The 16,440-nt window shown below is 54.4% G+C and overlaps 2 protein-coding genes across 11 annotated transcripts; one reads left to right on the plus strand and one right to left on the minus strand.

The window, feature by feature from the left end:
• Window positions 1–1,636: 1,636 nt before the first annotated feature.
• PIAS3 (protein inhibitor of activated STAT 3) lies at window positions 1,637–12,521 on the plus strand. 7 transcript variants are annotated; one of them, XM_025982975.2, is made up of 15 exons: window positions 2,750–2,865; window positions 3,638–3,679; window positions 4,397–4,814; window positions 4,963–5,047; window positions 5,287–5,337; window positions 5,584–5,674; window positions 6,191–6,325; window positions 6,542–6,647; window positions 7,230–7,303; window positions 7,437–7,597; window positions 9,868–10,001; window positions 10,082–10,250; window positions 10,416–10,549; window positions 10,741–10,778; window positions 11,343–12,521. In XM_025982975.2, the coding sequence occupies exons 3-15, from the start codon at window positions 4,400–4,402 to the stop codon at window positions 11,607–11,609; spliced, it is 1,860 nt and encodes a 619-aa protein (XP_025838760.1). In that variant the 5' UTR covers window positions 2,750–2,865; window positions 3,638–3,679; window positions 4,397–4,399; the 3' UTR covers window positions 11,610–12,521. The 7 variants fall into 7 exon arrangements, with proteins under 7 accessions (XP_025838759.1, XP_072622806.1, XP_072622802.1 ...); XM_025982974.2 differs by lacking the exons at window positions 2,750–2,865; window positions 3,638–3,679 and adding an exon at window positions 1,637–1,819; XM_072766705.1 differs by lacking the exons at window positions 2,750–2,865; window positions 3,638–3,679 and adding an exon at window positions 1,656–1,819 and having other exon boundaries at window positions 12,015–12,521.
• Window positions 9,500–15,088, minus strand: NUDT17 (nudix hydrolase 17). 4 transcript variants are annotated; one of them, XR_012003046.1, is made up of 8 exons: window positions 14,857–15,088; window positions 14,511–14,658; window positions 14,246–14,271; window positions 14,020–14,112; window positions 13,656–13,754; window positions 13,295–13,431; window positions 12,756–12,903; window positions 9,500–10,237 (listed from the first exon to the last, which is right to left on the minus strand). XR_012003046.1 is itself a non-coding variant. In XM_072766708.1 (8 exons), exons 1-8 carry the CDS (start codon window positions 15,046–15,048, stop codon window positions 10,234–10,236), a joined length of 852 nt encoding a protein of 283 aa, XP_072622809.1. In that variant the 5' UTR covers window positions 15,049–15,087; the 3' UTR covers window positions 9,500–10,233. The 4 variants fall into 4 exon arrangements, 2 of the variants coding, with proteins under 2 accessions (XP_072622809.1, XP_025838761.2); XR_012003045.1 differs by having other exon boundaries at window positions 14,511–14,694; window positions 14,857–15,087; XM_072766708.1 differs by having other exon boundaries at window positions 12,756–12,908; window positions 14,857–15,087.
• Window positions 15,089–16,440: the final 1,352 nt, after the last annotated feature.

Raw genomic sequence — 16,440 nt, forward strand, 5'->3', positions numbered from 1 at the left:
CCAAAGGCAGAGACTTAACCGACTATGCCACCTAGGCACTCTGGCAGCTAAGACTTAGAATCAAATACTTGAGCTTGAGTTGGGAGTAGGGAGTATAGCAACAGGGAAAGAACCTGAGTGTCAGGAGAGGGTGCACATCTTCCCTATGGACAAAATCCACAAAGTAGTTGGTCATGGTCCAATTCAACAGGTATCTGGGGAGGTTGCTAGGCTGGTACCTTCATTCTTGTGGCTTGGGTAGGGTCTCATGGGAAGGATTATACTGAAGGTTTAAGCTATATGAGAGGGTTATTCATATTATTTATTATTATTTTAATGCCAATTATAGGTTTAACTGTCTTGCTGCCACTGCTAGACCAAGAGCTCCTGAAAAGCTTTTTATCTCCTCAGCACCTAACAATCTCTGAACAGCATTCAAATGTTTGTTGAACAGGGGATCCCTGGGTGGCGCAGCGGTTTGGCGCCTGCCTTTGGCCCAGGGCGCGATCCTGGAGACCGGGGATCGAATCCCACATCGGGCTCCCGGTGCATGGAGCCTGCTTCTCCCTCCGCCTGTGTCACTGCCTCTCTCTCTCTCTCTGTGACTATCATAAATAAATAAAAATTAAAAAAAAAAAAAACAAAAAAAACAAAAACAAATGTTTGTTGAACAAATGACATAACGTCTTAGGTCCCAGCCAATTAACCTAAAATGCTGAGTTTTTCCAGTATGTAGTTTGGGTAAACTGCCCTAATTTTGGTGCTTGAATTGGTACCTGCATGTGAGTGATCAGCCTGGTTGAGAATGGCCTCTCTGGGGATGCCTAGGTGGCTCAGTGGTTGAACGTCTGTCTTCAGTTCAGGTCGTGATCCTGCGACCCCGGGAATCGAGTCTAGTCTCGCATAAGGCTCCCAACAGGAAGCATGCTTTTCCCTCTGCCTGTGTCTGTCTTTCTGTGTCTTTCATGAATAAAATATATATAAAAATATGTGTCTTCTTATTATTTTTATTTATGATAGTCACAGAGAGAGAGAGAGAAAGAGGCAGAGAGAGAAGCAGGCTCCATGCACCAGGAGCCCGATGTGGGACTCGATCCGCGGTCTCCAGGATCGCACCCTGGGCCAAAGGCAGGCGCCAAACCGCTGCGCCACCCAGGGATCCATATATATATATATATATATAGAGTCAAAGGCTTTGGAAGAAAAGTAGGCAATTCAGAGACGGGCAGAAAGACGACTGTTTTGGGAAGAAAACCTCCCCTCTGTTCACCTTCAGCCCCACCAAAGGCGTGGGGTCTCCGGCGACGGTCTGAGTATTTGGGGTAGGGGGTGAGGGACCACAGGTAGACTTGGGGCTTAGGTCCACTGTAGATTCTAGCAGCCCAGGCTTTCCCCCAGGGAGAGGAGTCTCATTCCAAGTAGGCACCTCTTCAGGCGGCCAGATCCCAGTCGGCCCGGCCTTCCTTGCAGCATGATCACGCCGGGCGGGGCAGAGCAGCGCAAGAGGTCGGAGCAACAGTGAGCAGGTTGAGTCCTCCCTTCCCACCCGTTCGCTCACGCACTCATTCAAGGAGTTAAGCTCTGGGCGCGGGTCTCGGAGCCCCTCCCCTCCCCGCTTCCGACCCCGCCCCCTCCCCCGCCTCCGCGGTCCTGGCGGGCTCACCCGGAGGGGGCGGCCCCAGCCCCAGCGCCGGGCCGGGCGGAGCTCGCGTCCGGGCGGAGCTGCGGCTGCAGCGTCCAGCTGCCGGACCGACCGACCTCCAGCCTCGCAGCCCCCCCACCTCCCCGGCCCACCCTCCGAGCCTCCCGAGCCCCCTCCCCGCTCCCCGCAGCTGTGCTGGTAAGTCCCGCTCGTCGCACCAAACTTTTTTGCTGCGGAGTTTGAGTCCTGCCGCGGGACCACAGGCAGCACTGTAGTTGGTTGGCCGGGCGTAGGGTGGGGGTGGGGGGCGAGGAAGCGAGAACAGCCGTCCTGATCGTCACCCCTGCACAGCTTCTCCGAAGCGGATCAGATCTCACCCATTCCCCGAGTTGGTAGAACTCTTGACTTGAGCTGGTTAAGCTCGTCGAGGAGGAGATGACGGTATCTGCTCCAACTTCGCCACCCCTCCCCCATTTCTCTAAGATTTAGCAGTTCTCGCTACTTTCCCTCCGTATTTCGAGTGTCTCTGGCTCTCCAAAAGCTCACCCCCTCCCAGTCCCGGCGTGGCAGAGCCCTCCCTCAGGCGCTGCGGGTCCGCCTCCTCGTCACCCCCGGGGACCCTCCGCTCTGGCACCCCAGCCGGAGCGGCGCAGGGGCTGGGTCCGGGCGGAGGGAGGGGCCGAGGCCGGGGCCTGTCCGGAGCCGGGCGGGCGGGGCCGGGAGGGGAGGCGTAGGGGCCGGACGGGGCGGAGCAGGCGGCATTTGCGGCGGGCGCCGGGGTGGAGAGTTGTGCGCCGGTCCCTGGGCCTGGGCTCGGGCTCGGGCTCGGGCGCCGGCGATGTCTCAAGATGGCGGAGCTGGGCGAGTTAAAGGTACCGGCCCCCTCCCCCAGCCCCGTGTGGACTGCGCCCGCGGTACGCCGAGGCTGGGAGGCGACCGAGCCCGGGTGCCGAGGGCTCGGCGGGGGCGGGGGGCGCGGAGACGTGGCGGAGACCGGCTGCCCGAGCGGGAGCCGAGCGGCGGCGGGAGCGGACCGGGCTGCCACGGGCTCGGGGGCGGGGCCGCGGGGCAGATGCAGGGGTGGGGCCGAGGGGAATTGCCGCTGTCGGGGGCCGAGGCGCAGGGGGCGGGGACGCGGGGGTACCGGTCGGATTTGGTGGTCGGGGCGGGTGGAAGAGGAAGGCCGAGGTCAAAGCTGCTGCGGGGGCGCAGGGGGCGAGTAACCGAGGCCACGAGATGCGACAGTAGGGGGCAGATGTGGGGCTGGCACGGGGGACGGGGGACGGGGTGCGGAGGCGCCTGCGGCGGTGCCGCCGAGGGGATGGCAGCTCCGGGGCTGCCGCTGGCATCCGAGCCTCGGGAAGTACCAGCGGGCGGCGGCGGTCCCGGGGGCGGGGCCGCGCGGGCTGCGGGTTCGAGGGCGGGGAGGAAGCCGCTGCCCTAGTGAATCGGTCTTTGGGCTTAGGTACACGAGTGTGAGACTGTGGGATGGGAAGGGGACGTTCTTGACAAAGCTAATGGAGAAAGGAAAACAGGACAGAGGAAATAAGGGTGGGAGAAAGGTAGATGGGCAAGTTTTCACCGCATTCCTCAAGAGGGGCCCGAAGCCGTAGAGGCTCCTGTGAGGGGGCGAATGGTGGACGGCTGGCAAAGCCTGCCCGTGACAGGGTCTCCCAGGGAGTCACAGAGGGCGTCCTTTTGCGAGAGAGCGTGTGGTGCCCTCCTACTGCCACACGGGCTTGAGGGTACCCCTGTCGGAGGACATCTCACAGAACCTTAAAAAAACCACTGGGTTCATCCCCCTGCCTCCTGGCTTTGTTCTGCCGTTTGAAATGGAGCCGTAGTCTTTGGCGGGCTAGTCACTGGGTCCAGCTGCCTCTAGGAGAACTTGCAGGTCTGCCCCCGGCTCGGAAGGCGCCCCAGCCTTCTCACCTCCCCAGGGCCCCCGCTTACAGCTTAGCCCTCTCCTCTTCCACGGCTATGGAGGGGGGAGGATTACTTATTTTCTCTATGTAGGAGAGGAACAGGATATTAGTTCCTGGCAGATGGAGTAAACAGGTAAACAAGAAAGTAACCTGGACTGGGTGATTTACTATTAACCCCTTTGCCCCAAGTTTTGGTCGCTTATCTCCTAGAAGAGTAGGACTGAGAGAAGGGTGTTGATGCTTACAAAGGATTTGGGGGGAAGTTACAAGCATTGAACCCTGACCTGAAAACCCTGGCCACAAACGCTTCAGAGGCTTGGGGAAAATAGCTGAGGTGGCTTGAAGTGTTGGGAGGGGTGTGCCATGGTGCACAATCCTCTGGCCACCTGCCCCCTTTCTTCCCTGTGGGGCTGTCTGGCCTGAATCCTCTTCTCCCCCCTCCTTCTCCCTGTCTCCTACCCTCTTTCCAGGAGGCTGGGTTGGGTCTGAGAGTCTGAGAAAGGGCAGGAGAGGAGATAAGCAGCTTAAAGGAGCGTCTAGGCTCAAGGCAGGGTTGGAAGTAGGAGGCCATAGTGGACTCGGAGGTGTGCCTGTGGATGGCTTGCTGCCTGCACCCTGCCCCACCTGGCCAGCTTACAGGCACGGGGAGATAGGGTTACTCAGGCTCTGGGGGGGCGGGGGGCAGTGGTAAGGTTGACCTGAGGGCTGCTGAATGGGACTGAGATGTCCCTTTGGCCAGATTGGCTGTCCGGCTGTAATCACTGGCTGCAAAGCATACTTCTCTTGGGGAGGGGGGCGGGGGAGGCACTGCCTCTTTGGCAGTATTCTCAAATGTCTCTGTTCTCCACAGCACATGGTGATGAGCTTCCGGGTGTCTGAGCTTCAGGTTCTGCTGGGCTTTGCTGGCCGGAACAAGAGTGGACGGAAGCACGAACTCCTGGCCAAGGCCCTGCACCTGCTCAAGTCCAGCTGTGCCCCCAGTGTCCAGATGAAGATCAAGGAGCTTTACCGCCGACGCTTTCCCCGGAAGACCCTGGGCCCCTCTGATCTCTCCCTCCTCTCTCTGCCCCCTGGCCCCCCTCCTGTCGGCTCCCCTGGCCCTCTTACTCCCATTCCCCCTGCCCTCTTGGCCCCTGGCACGCTGCTGGGCCCCAAGCGTGAGGTGGACATGCACCCTCCTCTGCCCCAGCCTGTGCACCCTGATGTTACCATGAAACCATTGCCCTTCTATGAAGTCTATGGGGAGCTCATCCGGCCCACCACCCTCGGTATGGCTCTGCCTCCTCCATTTTCCTGAATCTTACCTCTTGCCCAAGCCTTAGACTTTAGTCCTATGGGATCAGTGGCCTGGGATGGGGGCAGCGTCTGTGGCTGCCTGTCATGGGCTCAGGAGTAACTGCTCCTTTGTGTCCTCAGCGTCCACTTCTAGCCAGCGGTTTGAAGAGGCACACTTTACGTTTGCCCTCACACCCCAGCAAGTGCAGCAGATTCTCACATCCAGGTACCTCTCTCCCCACCCTCCTACCTCTGACCTGGGGTGGTTATCCCGGGACTCTGCTCTCTGCCTTTCTTCTCGTCTGTCCTCGTCTCCTGCCTGTCCATCCTTCTGCACCTGTGTCATCTCTCATTCTCTTGTGCATCTCTTCTCTATCTATGGGACATGTAACTGTTTCTCTGTCTATTCAGCCTGGCCCTCTGGGGGCCACATCCTGACATGTTTCCCTCTCCTCCCTGTCATAGAGAGGTTCTTCCAGGAGCTAAATGTGACTATACTATCCAGGTGCAGCTCAGGTGAGTTGATCCTCCCGCCTCCTTCCCTGCTGGGCTTCCACTGGGGGTGGGAATGAAATAAGGGTATGTCGGACACTGCTAGGAGATAGCCCTCCTGTGCTACGTCCACCCTGACCCTGGGACTCTTGTGGGTGCTGAGGGCTACAGCTACAGAGATCTATGACTGGCTGACTGAGGTTCCCTGCCTGTCAGCTTCAACTCAAGAGACTACCTCCCCCACCCTTTCATCTTTTCTTCTCTTACCAGATTCTGTCTCTGTGAGACCAGCTGCCCCCAGGAGGATTATTTCCCCCCCAACCTCTTTGTCAAGGTCAATGGGAAACTGTGCCCCCTGCCGGTAAATGCTCTTCCCTTCTTCTGGCAGTAACCCCTTCCCTCTTTCAGTTCTTAAATGTTGAAAAAAAACGTATTAATGAAGAGATGTGTGTAGCACAGTGCCTGGTACATAGTAGGTACTCAGCGTATTGAGTGATGGATACAATCTAGAGGATACTAAGATAGGGTTGATGCACAAGGGTTCTGTCAGAACCCAGAGGAAGCACATCAGTTCAACCCAAAGGTTCAGGGAAGATTTCTCTGAAGCGATGACCTCAGAGCTGAAAGTTAGAAGTAGTGGGGGCATCCCTATTCTTCCTCCTCAGGAGCTCAGTGAGTGGGTTTCTATTTCCCTGGTCAATAAATAAGCTCTTCTTTCTCCCCAGGAATGAACCCCACACACAACCATAGATAGTGCTTCAGTTTTGTGAGTCACTGAATGGGCCCCCATGTCCCTGGTCAGTGAGTGAGCTGGTCTTCCTTCCAGGAAGTGAGTAACCTGAGACAAGATGTCTTGACCAGCCCCTCCCTTCCCTAGGGTTACCTTCCTCCTACCAAGAATGGGGCTGAGCCCAAAAGGCCTAGCCGCCCCATCAACATCACACCTCTGGCTCGACTCTCAGCCACTGTTCCCAACACCATCGTGGTCAACTGGTCATCTGAGTTTGGACGGGTGAGCAGGGCTGGGGCAGGGAGCCTGGAGAAGCCTGCAGGGGGTGAGGGGCATCGTCCAGTGTCCTGGGTTGGGAAAACATCTTCCTCTTTATGGGTCTTTCTGCCTTAACCCATTGTCTCTGATCCTCATGGGACAAAGGGTTGGGGTGGTGGTGGTGGTGGTGGTGGCGATGAGCAGAGCAGAGGCTAACTGCCTCCCCCTACCTCCAAGTAGAACTATTCCTTGTCTGTGTACCTGGTGAGGCAGTTGACTGCAGGGACCCTTCTACAAAAACTGAGAGCAAAGGGTATCCGGAACCCAGACCACTCTCGGGCACTGAGTAAGTAACATCCTGCCCCTCTTTCCCGCTCTGGATCCAAGTCTTCCTGGTCCTCCAGCTTTTAAAACCAAACCCATTCCCCTCTTGTGACAAGTATCCCTCACGTCTCACCTGAACCCCAATCCTCCCCCTATCCCCTTACTAATCTTCATGGTTGAAAAGTTAGCAGACTCCCAGGCACTGAGTGATACCCTTGCATTCTCAGTTATACATCTGCTTTGCACCTCACAGACCCTGTCTCCAGCCCTGCTGGGATATGGCTTCTTTAGACTGGAAGAGTCTTAAGGATCATGTAATGTAACTCTCTTATGCCTCAGTTCCCTCTAAGTCATCTCTGCCAAAGTGTCACCCAGCTTTATTTAAGCATCTTCAGGGATGGAGAAATCTGTCCTTCACACCCACAGTCTTCATGTGATATCCTACTGGCCTCAAAGACCATCCACATATGACATCCCATTGGCCCCCAAAGGCACTCTGCCCAGCTGCTTCTCAGCCAGAGCCATCTGCTGCTGGCCTCACCACCTCCTAGGCTTCATCTCCAGCTCTGCTGACCCCATGGCTCTGGTCTCATTCTTGTTTCAGTCAAGGAGAAATTGACCGCTGACCCAGACAGTGAGGTGGCCACTACAAGTCTCCGGGTGTCACTCATGTGCCCGGTAGGTACAAGGGAGATGAGAAGGGGGAGGGAGGTTGGGTTTAACTCTGGACCCAGTTGAGGGTTCCTAGGGCTACCAGAGTGAGACTTCCGGGAATATAGGGACTCTGAGCAGAGAATTTGTCTCTTCTCAGCTAGGGAAGATGCGCCTGACAGTCCCTTGTCGTGCCCTCACCTGCGCCCACCTGCAGAGCTTCGATGCTGCCCTTTATCTACAAATGAATGAAAAGAAGCCAACATGGACATGTCCTGTGTGTGACAAGAAAGCTCCTTATGAATCTCTTATCATTGATGGGTAGGGTCACTCTGCATTCTGCTTCCTTTTACCTAGGACATCCACTAGGAATCCCCATCTATGTATCAAGAGACCTTCTTTCCCTCCCCTCCCATGAACCCCAACTTTTTTTTTTTTTTTAAGATTGTATTTATTTATTCATGAGAGACAGAAAGGCAGAGACACAGGCAGAGAGAGAAACAGGCTCCACGCAGGGAGCCTGACATGGGACCCGATCCTGGGTCTCCAGGATCAGGCCCTGGGTGGAATGCAGCGCTAAACCACTGAGCCACCTGGGCTGCCCTGAACCCCAACTCTTAACCTATCAGTCCCTTTATAATATACAGTTGACCCTTGAACATGGGTCCACTTATATACAGAGTTTTTTTTCAGTGCAGTATAGCAAATATAAATATATCTTCTTTACGATTTTCTTAATATTTTCTTTTGTTTAGCTTACTGTATTATAAGAATACAGTATGTAATACACATGACATATATATTAATTGACTTGATATTATCAGTAAGGCTTCTGGTTAAAAAAAAAGTTTTGGGGGGAGTTAAAAGTTATTCATGGATTTTTTTTTAAAGATTTATTTATTTATTTATTAGAGACACAGAGAGAGAGGGGGGCAAAGGGAGAAGCAGGCCCCATGCAGGGAGCCCGACGTGGGACTCCGGGTCTCCAGGATCATGCCCTGGGCTGAAGGCGGCGCTAAACTGCTAAGCCACCCGGGCTGCCCGGAATTTTTTTTTTTTTTAAAGATTTTATTTATTCATGAGAAACAGAGAGGCAGAGACATAGAAAGAGGGAGAAACAGGCTCCCCACCAGGAGCCAGATACGGGACTTGATCCCTGGACCTGGGACCACACCTGGAGCTGAAGGCACACACTCAACTTCTGAGCCTCCCAGGCGTCCCATGGATTTTTTTTTTTTTTTAAAGATAGTAAAGACTTTCCTTTAAAAAAAAAAAAATTCTTTCTTTCCTTTAGAGAGAGAGTGTGAATGGGCATGTGTGTTTGGGGAGGGGGAAGGGGAGATGGGGCAGAGGGAGAAAGAATCCTAAGCAAGCTCCACACCCAGAGCAGATCCTGACATAGGGCTCTCTCCTACAACCCTGAGATCATGACCTGAGCCAAAATCAAGAGTTGGATGCTCAACTGACTGCACAGGCTAGGTGCCCCTATCCATGGATTTTTGATTGCGTGTGGGATCAGCGCTCATACCCCCATGTTGTTCACGGTCAACTATATATTTCTAACAGTCAGGATTTACTGCGTTAGGCATCGTGCGCGCACTCTGCATGCCTCATCTCTTGGAATCCTCATAATTAACATTGTGAGAGGAGTATGGTTATTACAGGTGAAGAAGCTGAGACTTAGATTATCTTGCTTAGAGTTCTGATTGTTAGTAAGTGGCAGAGTCAAATGTATTGAACTGAAACAATGTATCTCATAGAACCTGACCTCCCCACTGAGCCCAGCAGGAAAGTTCTTTTTTTTTTTTTAAATTTTTATTTATTTATGATAGTCACACAGAGAGGGGGAGAGAGAGAGAGAGGCAGAGACATAGGCAGAGGGAGAAGCAGGCTCCATGCACTGGGAGCCCAATGTGGGATTCGATCCCGGTCTCCAGGATCGCGCCCCGGGCCAAAGGCAGGCGCCAAACCGCTGTGCCACCCAGGGATCCCAGGGAAGTTCTTTTGAGGGTCTGGATGTACTGGTCTAGCTGGTCCTAACCCCCATCTAGAGCCTAAATTATGGTCCTCTCCTCATTCTCAGTGCCCTCTTTGAGACGGTTTATGGAGTTCTGCATCTCTGTCCCTTTTGTCTTGTCACAAGTACTATATGAAACATGTGCTTAGAATGTATTTTTTGTAAAACTTAGCATTTAAAGTTAAAAGCCCTTTTATAAACCTTAGTTTATTCTTTTCCTTTTTTTTTTTTTTTTAAAGATTTTATTTATTTATTCATGAGAGAGAGAGGCAGAGAGAGAGAGGCAGAGACACAGGTAGAGGGAGAAGCAGGCTCCATGTTGGGAGCCTGACACGGGATTCGATCCCAGGACTCCAGGATCATGCCCTGGGCCAAAGGCAGGCGCTAAACCGCTGAGCCACCCAGGGATCCCATTTATTCATTTCCAACAACTCAAGAGAGTTGAATAGGGTGAATAATGTCTCTATTTTACAGATGAGGAAACAGGTTCAGGAAGGTGAGTCCCAGAACTCCCCGGCTACTGTTCCCAGCCATCTCCTAGCCCCATGAATTCTCATCTCTTCCCTTCCCCCAGCTTATTCATGGAGATACTTAATTCCTGTTCGGATTGTGATGAAATCCAGTTCATGGAAGATGGATCCTGGTGCCCCATGAAACCCAAGAAGGAGGCATCTGAGGTTTGCCCCCCGCCAGGGTATGGGCTGGATGGTGAGTGACCCCCTGTCCCCCATCTGTATTACATCTCGGATGGCCTCTTCTCTGAGACACAGTCCTCTTAACACCCACAGGCCTCCAGTACAGCCCAGTCCAAGAGGGCAATCCATCAGAGAATAAGAAGAAGGTTGAAGTTATTGACTTGACAATAGAGAGTTCATCAGATGAGGAGGACCTGCCCCCGACCAAAAAGCACTGTCCTGTCACCTCGGCTGCCATCCCGGCTCTACCTGGAAGCAAAGGGTAGGAGGAGATAGGCTGAGTCCACAGCAGAAGGGGCAGAAGAAGAAGTCGAATGCTTTCTGAGCCCCAGACAGACCCTGGGGCAGAGAGGGAACTCAGGAGGCTGAGCTGGGTGAGGGCATCTGTGGTTCGCTGGCTGCCCCAGCTCCTCCTCTCTCCTCACAGAGTCCTGACATCTGGTCACCAGCCATCTTCGGTGCTCCGGAGCCCTGCTATGGGCACTCTGGGTGGGGATTTCCTGTCCAGTCTCCCGCTACATGAGTACCCACCTGCTTTCCCACTGGGGGCCGATATCCAAGGTAGGACACTGATCACAAGGTGGGCTGTACCCTCCACATCTGCCCCCAAACCAGATCAGAACCCCTGCTCCTTTTCAAAGCCTTCTGGCTCTCTTGCAAGGGGCTTCTTTGTTTTTTGTTTTGTTTTGTTTTGCTTTTGGCTGTGAAGAGGTCAGGCAGGAGATTGATTCAGGTTTTTCTTTTCCTATCAGGTTTAGATTTATTCTCTTTCCTTCAGACCGAGAGTCAGGTAAGTGGTCCCTGCCCCCATGAAGACGTCAGATCTCTGAAACTTCCTTTTTAGGCACTAATGGGCCCCTCCCCACCTGTCATTTTCCCCTGAGACCTAAACCTGCTCTGTGAGGGAAGGCAGGGTCTGGAGGAAGAGGATGTGGGGTGGGAGGGTAGTTTATTTCCCTCCTAGGCCCTACTGGCACTTCTTCAGATTCTCACCCATGTCTCTTGGATCCCCTATTACTCTTCTGTCTCCAGACTTTTTAGAATTCTGCCCCTGACTGCTCCCCCGCCCCCACGCACCCCTGTGCACTTGAGTGCCATGCCTGCCCCAGCCGGACATTCCATGCATTTCAGACGCCCACAAGGCCAAGAACCTAGCAAGCTGGAGGGGCTGTCTCAAGGCAGGGAGTCTGGGTAGGGTAGGGAAGTAGGGGAAAGAGAGAGTCTTCTCCTGTTTCTCAGAGGACACCTGGGGATCCAGAGGGTTTGATTTATCCTGGGATATTTCTGAGATGAGTGATTGGGAGGCAGGTGAAGTCAGGGGAAAATCTGAAACTGTGCCCTTGCCTCCCCCCAGCACTATGGTCCCTCCGTCATCACCTCGCTAGATGAACAGGATGCCCTTGGCCACTTCTTCCAGTACCGAGGGACGCCCTCCCACTTTCTGGGCCCACTCACCCCCACATTGGGGAGCTCTCACCGCAGCGGCACTCCAGCACCCCCTTCTGGCCGCGTCAGTAGCATCGTGGCCCCTGGGGGGCCCTTGAGGGAGGGGCCTGGAGGAGCCTTGTCCGCGGGTCCCTCTTTGACTGGCTGCCGGTCAGACATCATTTCCCTGGACTGAGTCCCCCCGGATGATGGAAACTTCACTGCCACCCAACACTGAGCACGTTCGCTGTGGGTCCAGACTCCTGGCCACTCTGACCCCCCAGGGGGCTTTGGCCAAAGGTCAGAAAGACCTTCATGGATACCCTGTTTTTGGCCTTCCCTCAGCCTGACGAGGCCAGCACCCAAAGGGTTAATATTTAACCTCTTTTTAAGGACATTTGGGTTCTATTTTTGGAAATGTTCTTTAGATGGCTGGCACATTCCTCTGGGTACCTTAACCTAGGCAGTGGGAGGCACATGGGATGGGGTGTGAGGTGGGGGAAGGGCCGAATCTGCTAGAGCCTCGTGGGGCAAGGGCCTCTCTCTTGTCCCCTAGATGCCTTCTTTTCCCCAAACCTATGGTTCTGTTCCTTCCCCACAGCCATTGTCTCTTCGTGTCCATTCCGTTCTCTTTGGCCAAACAGACAAGTGGAGAAGCTGAGGCAGGCAGACACACGGACAGAGAACTCTATTTTGGGTTGCAGATTTTTTTTTTTTGTACATAAACGAGAAAAACCAAAATACTCCAAAGATGATTTCCCCTGCTCCTTACTTCCCAGTATGACTGAGGAGGAGATAAGGCCTTAGCCCTGATCCCCAGGGAGTTTGGGAGCAGGGCCTGGCCAATTACCCAGGTTTCTCTATTTATATATTTAAGTTCACAATGTTTCATATGCTGACCAGCTTGGGGCATGAGCTTGGAGAGGCCCACAGCCCCGTGGTTCGGTCTGGCTCATTCTGCACCTTTCCTGGGAGGTGGGAGGACCCTCATGCTCTCCCTGTTCTCCTTTTTCAGGTTCCTCCAGGGCCTAGGACTTATGTTGTAATTTTACTTTTTATTCTCAAAGTTGTAGCAAAGTTATTACCCATAATAAAGGTTGTGAATGTCTGGGAGTGTCTTGGAGGTGGGCTGGGGAGGGGATTATGTACTTCGTTTTCCAGAGCCCTGGGTTGGGGGTAGGGGCCCCATGTTCTGTTCTTCCTTGCAGGCCCTGGGTCCATTTGCACATGGTAAGGGTGTCCCACTGGGGGTTTCCAGGAGCATTTGTGTCCCCCTCCCCCCCATCTCCCTCCCAGACCATTCAACCCAATGCTGCAGAACCCTCAAGTCTTTTGCCCTTACCTGCCCAGACGCTGCAGCCAGAGCCGGAGGGCAAACTTGGTCCCAGTGCTGACCCTCTCTTTGCCTTCAGCTGTGGTTGGGGTTGTCCGCAGCAGCGTAGACACAGGCAAGGCTAGAGGTCGAGTTCCTCCATCTTCCTCTAGTTCCACTGCACTGCATAGTAACAGCTCCTGTCTGGACTGTGCCTTGTGGCCTAGCCCTCTTCATGGAACCCTCCCAACCACAGCAGAAGGGTGGGTGGATGTTCACCTCATTTCGCAGAAAGGAACAGGTTCAAGGAAGGTTAAATGATTTGCCCCTCTGGGACAGTGGGACTCAAGCCCAGTTAGCACTAGCCAGTTGGAGCAGGAACCCTTGGAGTTGGATGGACAGTGTCTTTGATCTCATGTGCCCCTTTCATCATCAGCTGGCCAACCCACTCCCACAACACAAAATCCGCCACACACACCCCCACAGCCCCCACCCCAAGGAGGAGTTAGAAATTGAACTTCTCAATGAGTATGTGTTGGTGTGCTGGAGGGTCAGGCAAAAGCTCTTACAGGACAGAGGGTGGTAGCTCCTGGGGCAGATGCCTGGGTGTCTCTGTGCCATCCTCTGTGGCAGCCACTGCAGCTGCTACATCTGGTCCCAGCCACATAAAGGCACTCACCTCATTTGGGTTTGGTTGGATCCGGGCCTGGGGAGACATGTAGACCCCTTAGCCATGGCCTCCCTAGGAGGCCTGTTCTTGATCACAGCCTACGCACAGGTGGAATGGACATAGACTTGGGGCAGGGGCAAGGGGAGAGGCTATTGGATTTCTTGGTTATCTCTGACGCTACCCCCCCACCCCCACCCTAGTCACAGAACCCATCTGCTTGGGTCTCAGCCGGCATTTCCTTCCTACACTGCCAGCCCTACCTGCAGCTGCTGCTGTGACTCCTGGGAGACCACGAGTAGATAGAGAATGATGTGATGGTATTTGGGGAGACCCCAGCTGAGCCTAGGAGGGTAGGCAGACTAAGAGAGAATACAGCAAAAATGAGAACTTCCTCTCTCTTTTTGAACTGTGTAAAGAGAGCTAAAGAAGTGGAGGGTAGAGATGGTGTGGGAGGGACACAGGTGGGGATTGTGGGCTTGGGGACGCCAAACCACCCACCCACACTCAGTTGTTTCCCCAGTGGCCAAGGTGTGTCTGGCTGGTCTATAGGCTTTAGTGGATTCCAGGTTGTTGAGGGCTCTTGGTCAAATAAAGGAAGGGACCTTTTACAGGTTCCTGTCTCACCTCCCATAACCCCAAAGGGACCCAAGAGAATTGGCCCTGGGGCAGCTGTAGTCCACTCTCCTCCCAAAGCTCTCGGAGACCTCCGTCCAACAGCTGTGAGAGAGAGAGAGGGCAGGTGGGAGAGGCTGATGCCTGACCCCTCCAGTTCCTTTGTTTGCTCCTCTCAGTCCACACAGAGGCCTCTGCTTTCAGGGCAGGGGGAAGGTGGGGTTAGCAGATTGGTTACCTCTTCATCAAGTTCCACGTGACCACCTGCAACAACAGTGGGAGCAAAGGTTTAACTGGCAGTGTTCCTGGCCAGGAGCCCCTGGGCACTGTTTGCGCTGCCCCTCCGCGTGCATAGAGGTCATAGAGGTCACCGGCACTCCTTGTGAAGAGGGGACCTACTGCATTTCTGGGCTTGCCTCTCTGCCCTCCTGAGACTGGGAATAGCACTGTTGGGTGAGGTGCCTCTTCCTTGGACTTGGGGATCTCGTTCTCAGGGCACTCACCTGGGGGTACCCAGAGGTTGGGAGAAACGCTGAGGGTGCTCGTCCTTCGGGTTAACAGGACAGTCTGGTCGCTGGACTGCAGAATGACGGCCACACCCAGGTCCACACCTCGATTCGTGGGCAGCTCGGCCGCGCGAGCCCCGAACTGCTGCTCCAGTGCCGCGAAAGGGCAGAAAGGGGATCGCTGGCGGGGGTGGGACGGGGGGTGGGGTGGCCCTTTGAGTTAATATCGGGCAGCACCGCGCGACGGGGGAGGAGGAGGTCGAGTCTGGGCGACCCTTACCCGCCCCCCGGCCTCTCGCGCCAGCTCCCACCGACCTCCTGCCCCGGGGCCCCGCTTCCCGACCTGCAGCGGAAGCCTGGTGGAAGCGCCCGGGAGTGGCCCGTCCGAAAGGACGAGTCGTCCTCGCTTCAAGCCGCAGTGCGTGCTCCACGGCCCAAGCCCTGGCCCGGCGCCCAGAAGGCGACACACACTGTGCGCGAAGCCGGGCGACTCCGCGCGCCGGGACAGGAGCAGCAGCACTCGCGTGGCGGCCATTGCGCAGCTCCGCCGCCCCCGGGCGCCCCCTGCTGGCCGAGCGGCGCCGCCCCCCCTGAGCGCTGGGCGGGGTCGGGGGGAAGCTGGGCGTTCACCGTGCGCCCGGGGAACCCGCAGAGCCCCGCGGGTCAGCCGTGGGGCCGTGCTAGTAAATGACAAAAAAAAGCCTCTGGGTCCTCATCAGCCCCTCTTTTCTTCCCCTCTTCTCGGTTTAGGAGAGGGATGCAGACTGGATGATTCTCAACTCATATGTCACCTCCCGCCAGCCCGGGGCTGAACCACAGGAGCACCCACCCCTCTGTAGTACTCTGCACACCTACCTGCTATAGTAGGCATCACCTCGAATTCATCACATCTCCTTGCCAGACACCCGGGAAACCTTTTTGACCCCTTCTTTCTCACACAAATGGCAACCCAGTGCCCTAGATTCTACCTCCTTGAACTTTCTCAAATCCATGTCTTGCTCTTTAGCCTCCATGGTTCCTAGCCTTCCTCATATTCCGCCTGAGACAATATTGTAAGTCTCAAATAGTCCTCTTACCAGTTCATTCTCTAGGGTACTTCCAGAGTAATCTTTCTCAAACATAAGTCTCATCGTCTTGCTTCCCACTGCTCCGGAGAGAATAGGCTACTAAGCACGGTATAGCAAGGACCCCTCCAGCCCTTGCTCGCGCTCTCTCCAGCTTCAATGCTGGCAGGACTTAGGCCCTGTTTTCTAGTCACATCCTATATGCAGTTCTTCCTGGAACCAGGCTCTGCTTCATTCTGGGATCCCTTTCTGCTTCCACCTGACAAATCCTCATCTTTTAAAAGACAGATTGTCACTTTTTCTCCCTTTCCTGCCTCTGTATATAATACTTTTCTACAGAGCCCCCCAGTATTTCCTTGTACTTATCTCCTCCCACTAGGTTATATGTGCAAGGCTTATTCATCTTTGTATCCCTAAAGCCTAGCCCAGTCCAGGGCACATAATAGGTGCTCAGTAAAGAATGGTGAGTGGCTTGAAGGCAGAGACGATATCTTTTATCTTGCTGTATTATATCCAGCATAATGGCTAGTAATTAGTTGGCATTTAATTGGTGAATTGGATTGGTTCATTAATCTTGATGGATTACAGAGAATGGACATTGCTAAGAGGAAACTGAAGAGATTAATTTTATGTTTTTTTTAAAGATTTTATTTATTTCTTCATGAGAGACAGAGAGAGAAAGAGGCAGAGACATAGGCAGAGGAGGCTCCCTGTGGGGAGCCTGATGCAGCACTTGAACCCAGGGGCCCTAGGATCATGACCTGAGCCAAAGGCAGATAGTCAACCACTGAGCCACCCAGGTGTCCCAAAACTGAAGAGATTTTAACAGCACCTACCTGTTTTAAGTGAGTGGAAGCTGGTGG

Source organism: Vulpes vulpes, chromosome 8 (genome assembly GCF_048418805.1).
Source record: "Vulpes vulpes isolate BD-2025 chromosome 8, VulVul3, whole genome shotgun sequence".
Taxonomy (NCBI): domain Eukaryota; kingdom Metazoa; phylum Chordata; class Mammalia; order Carnivora; family Canidae; genus Vulpes; species Vulpes vulpes.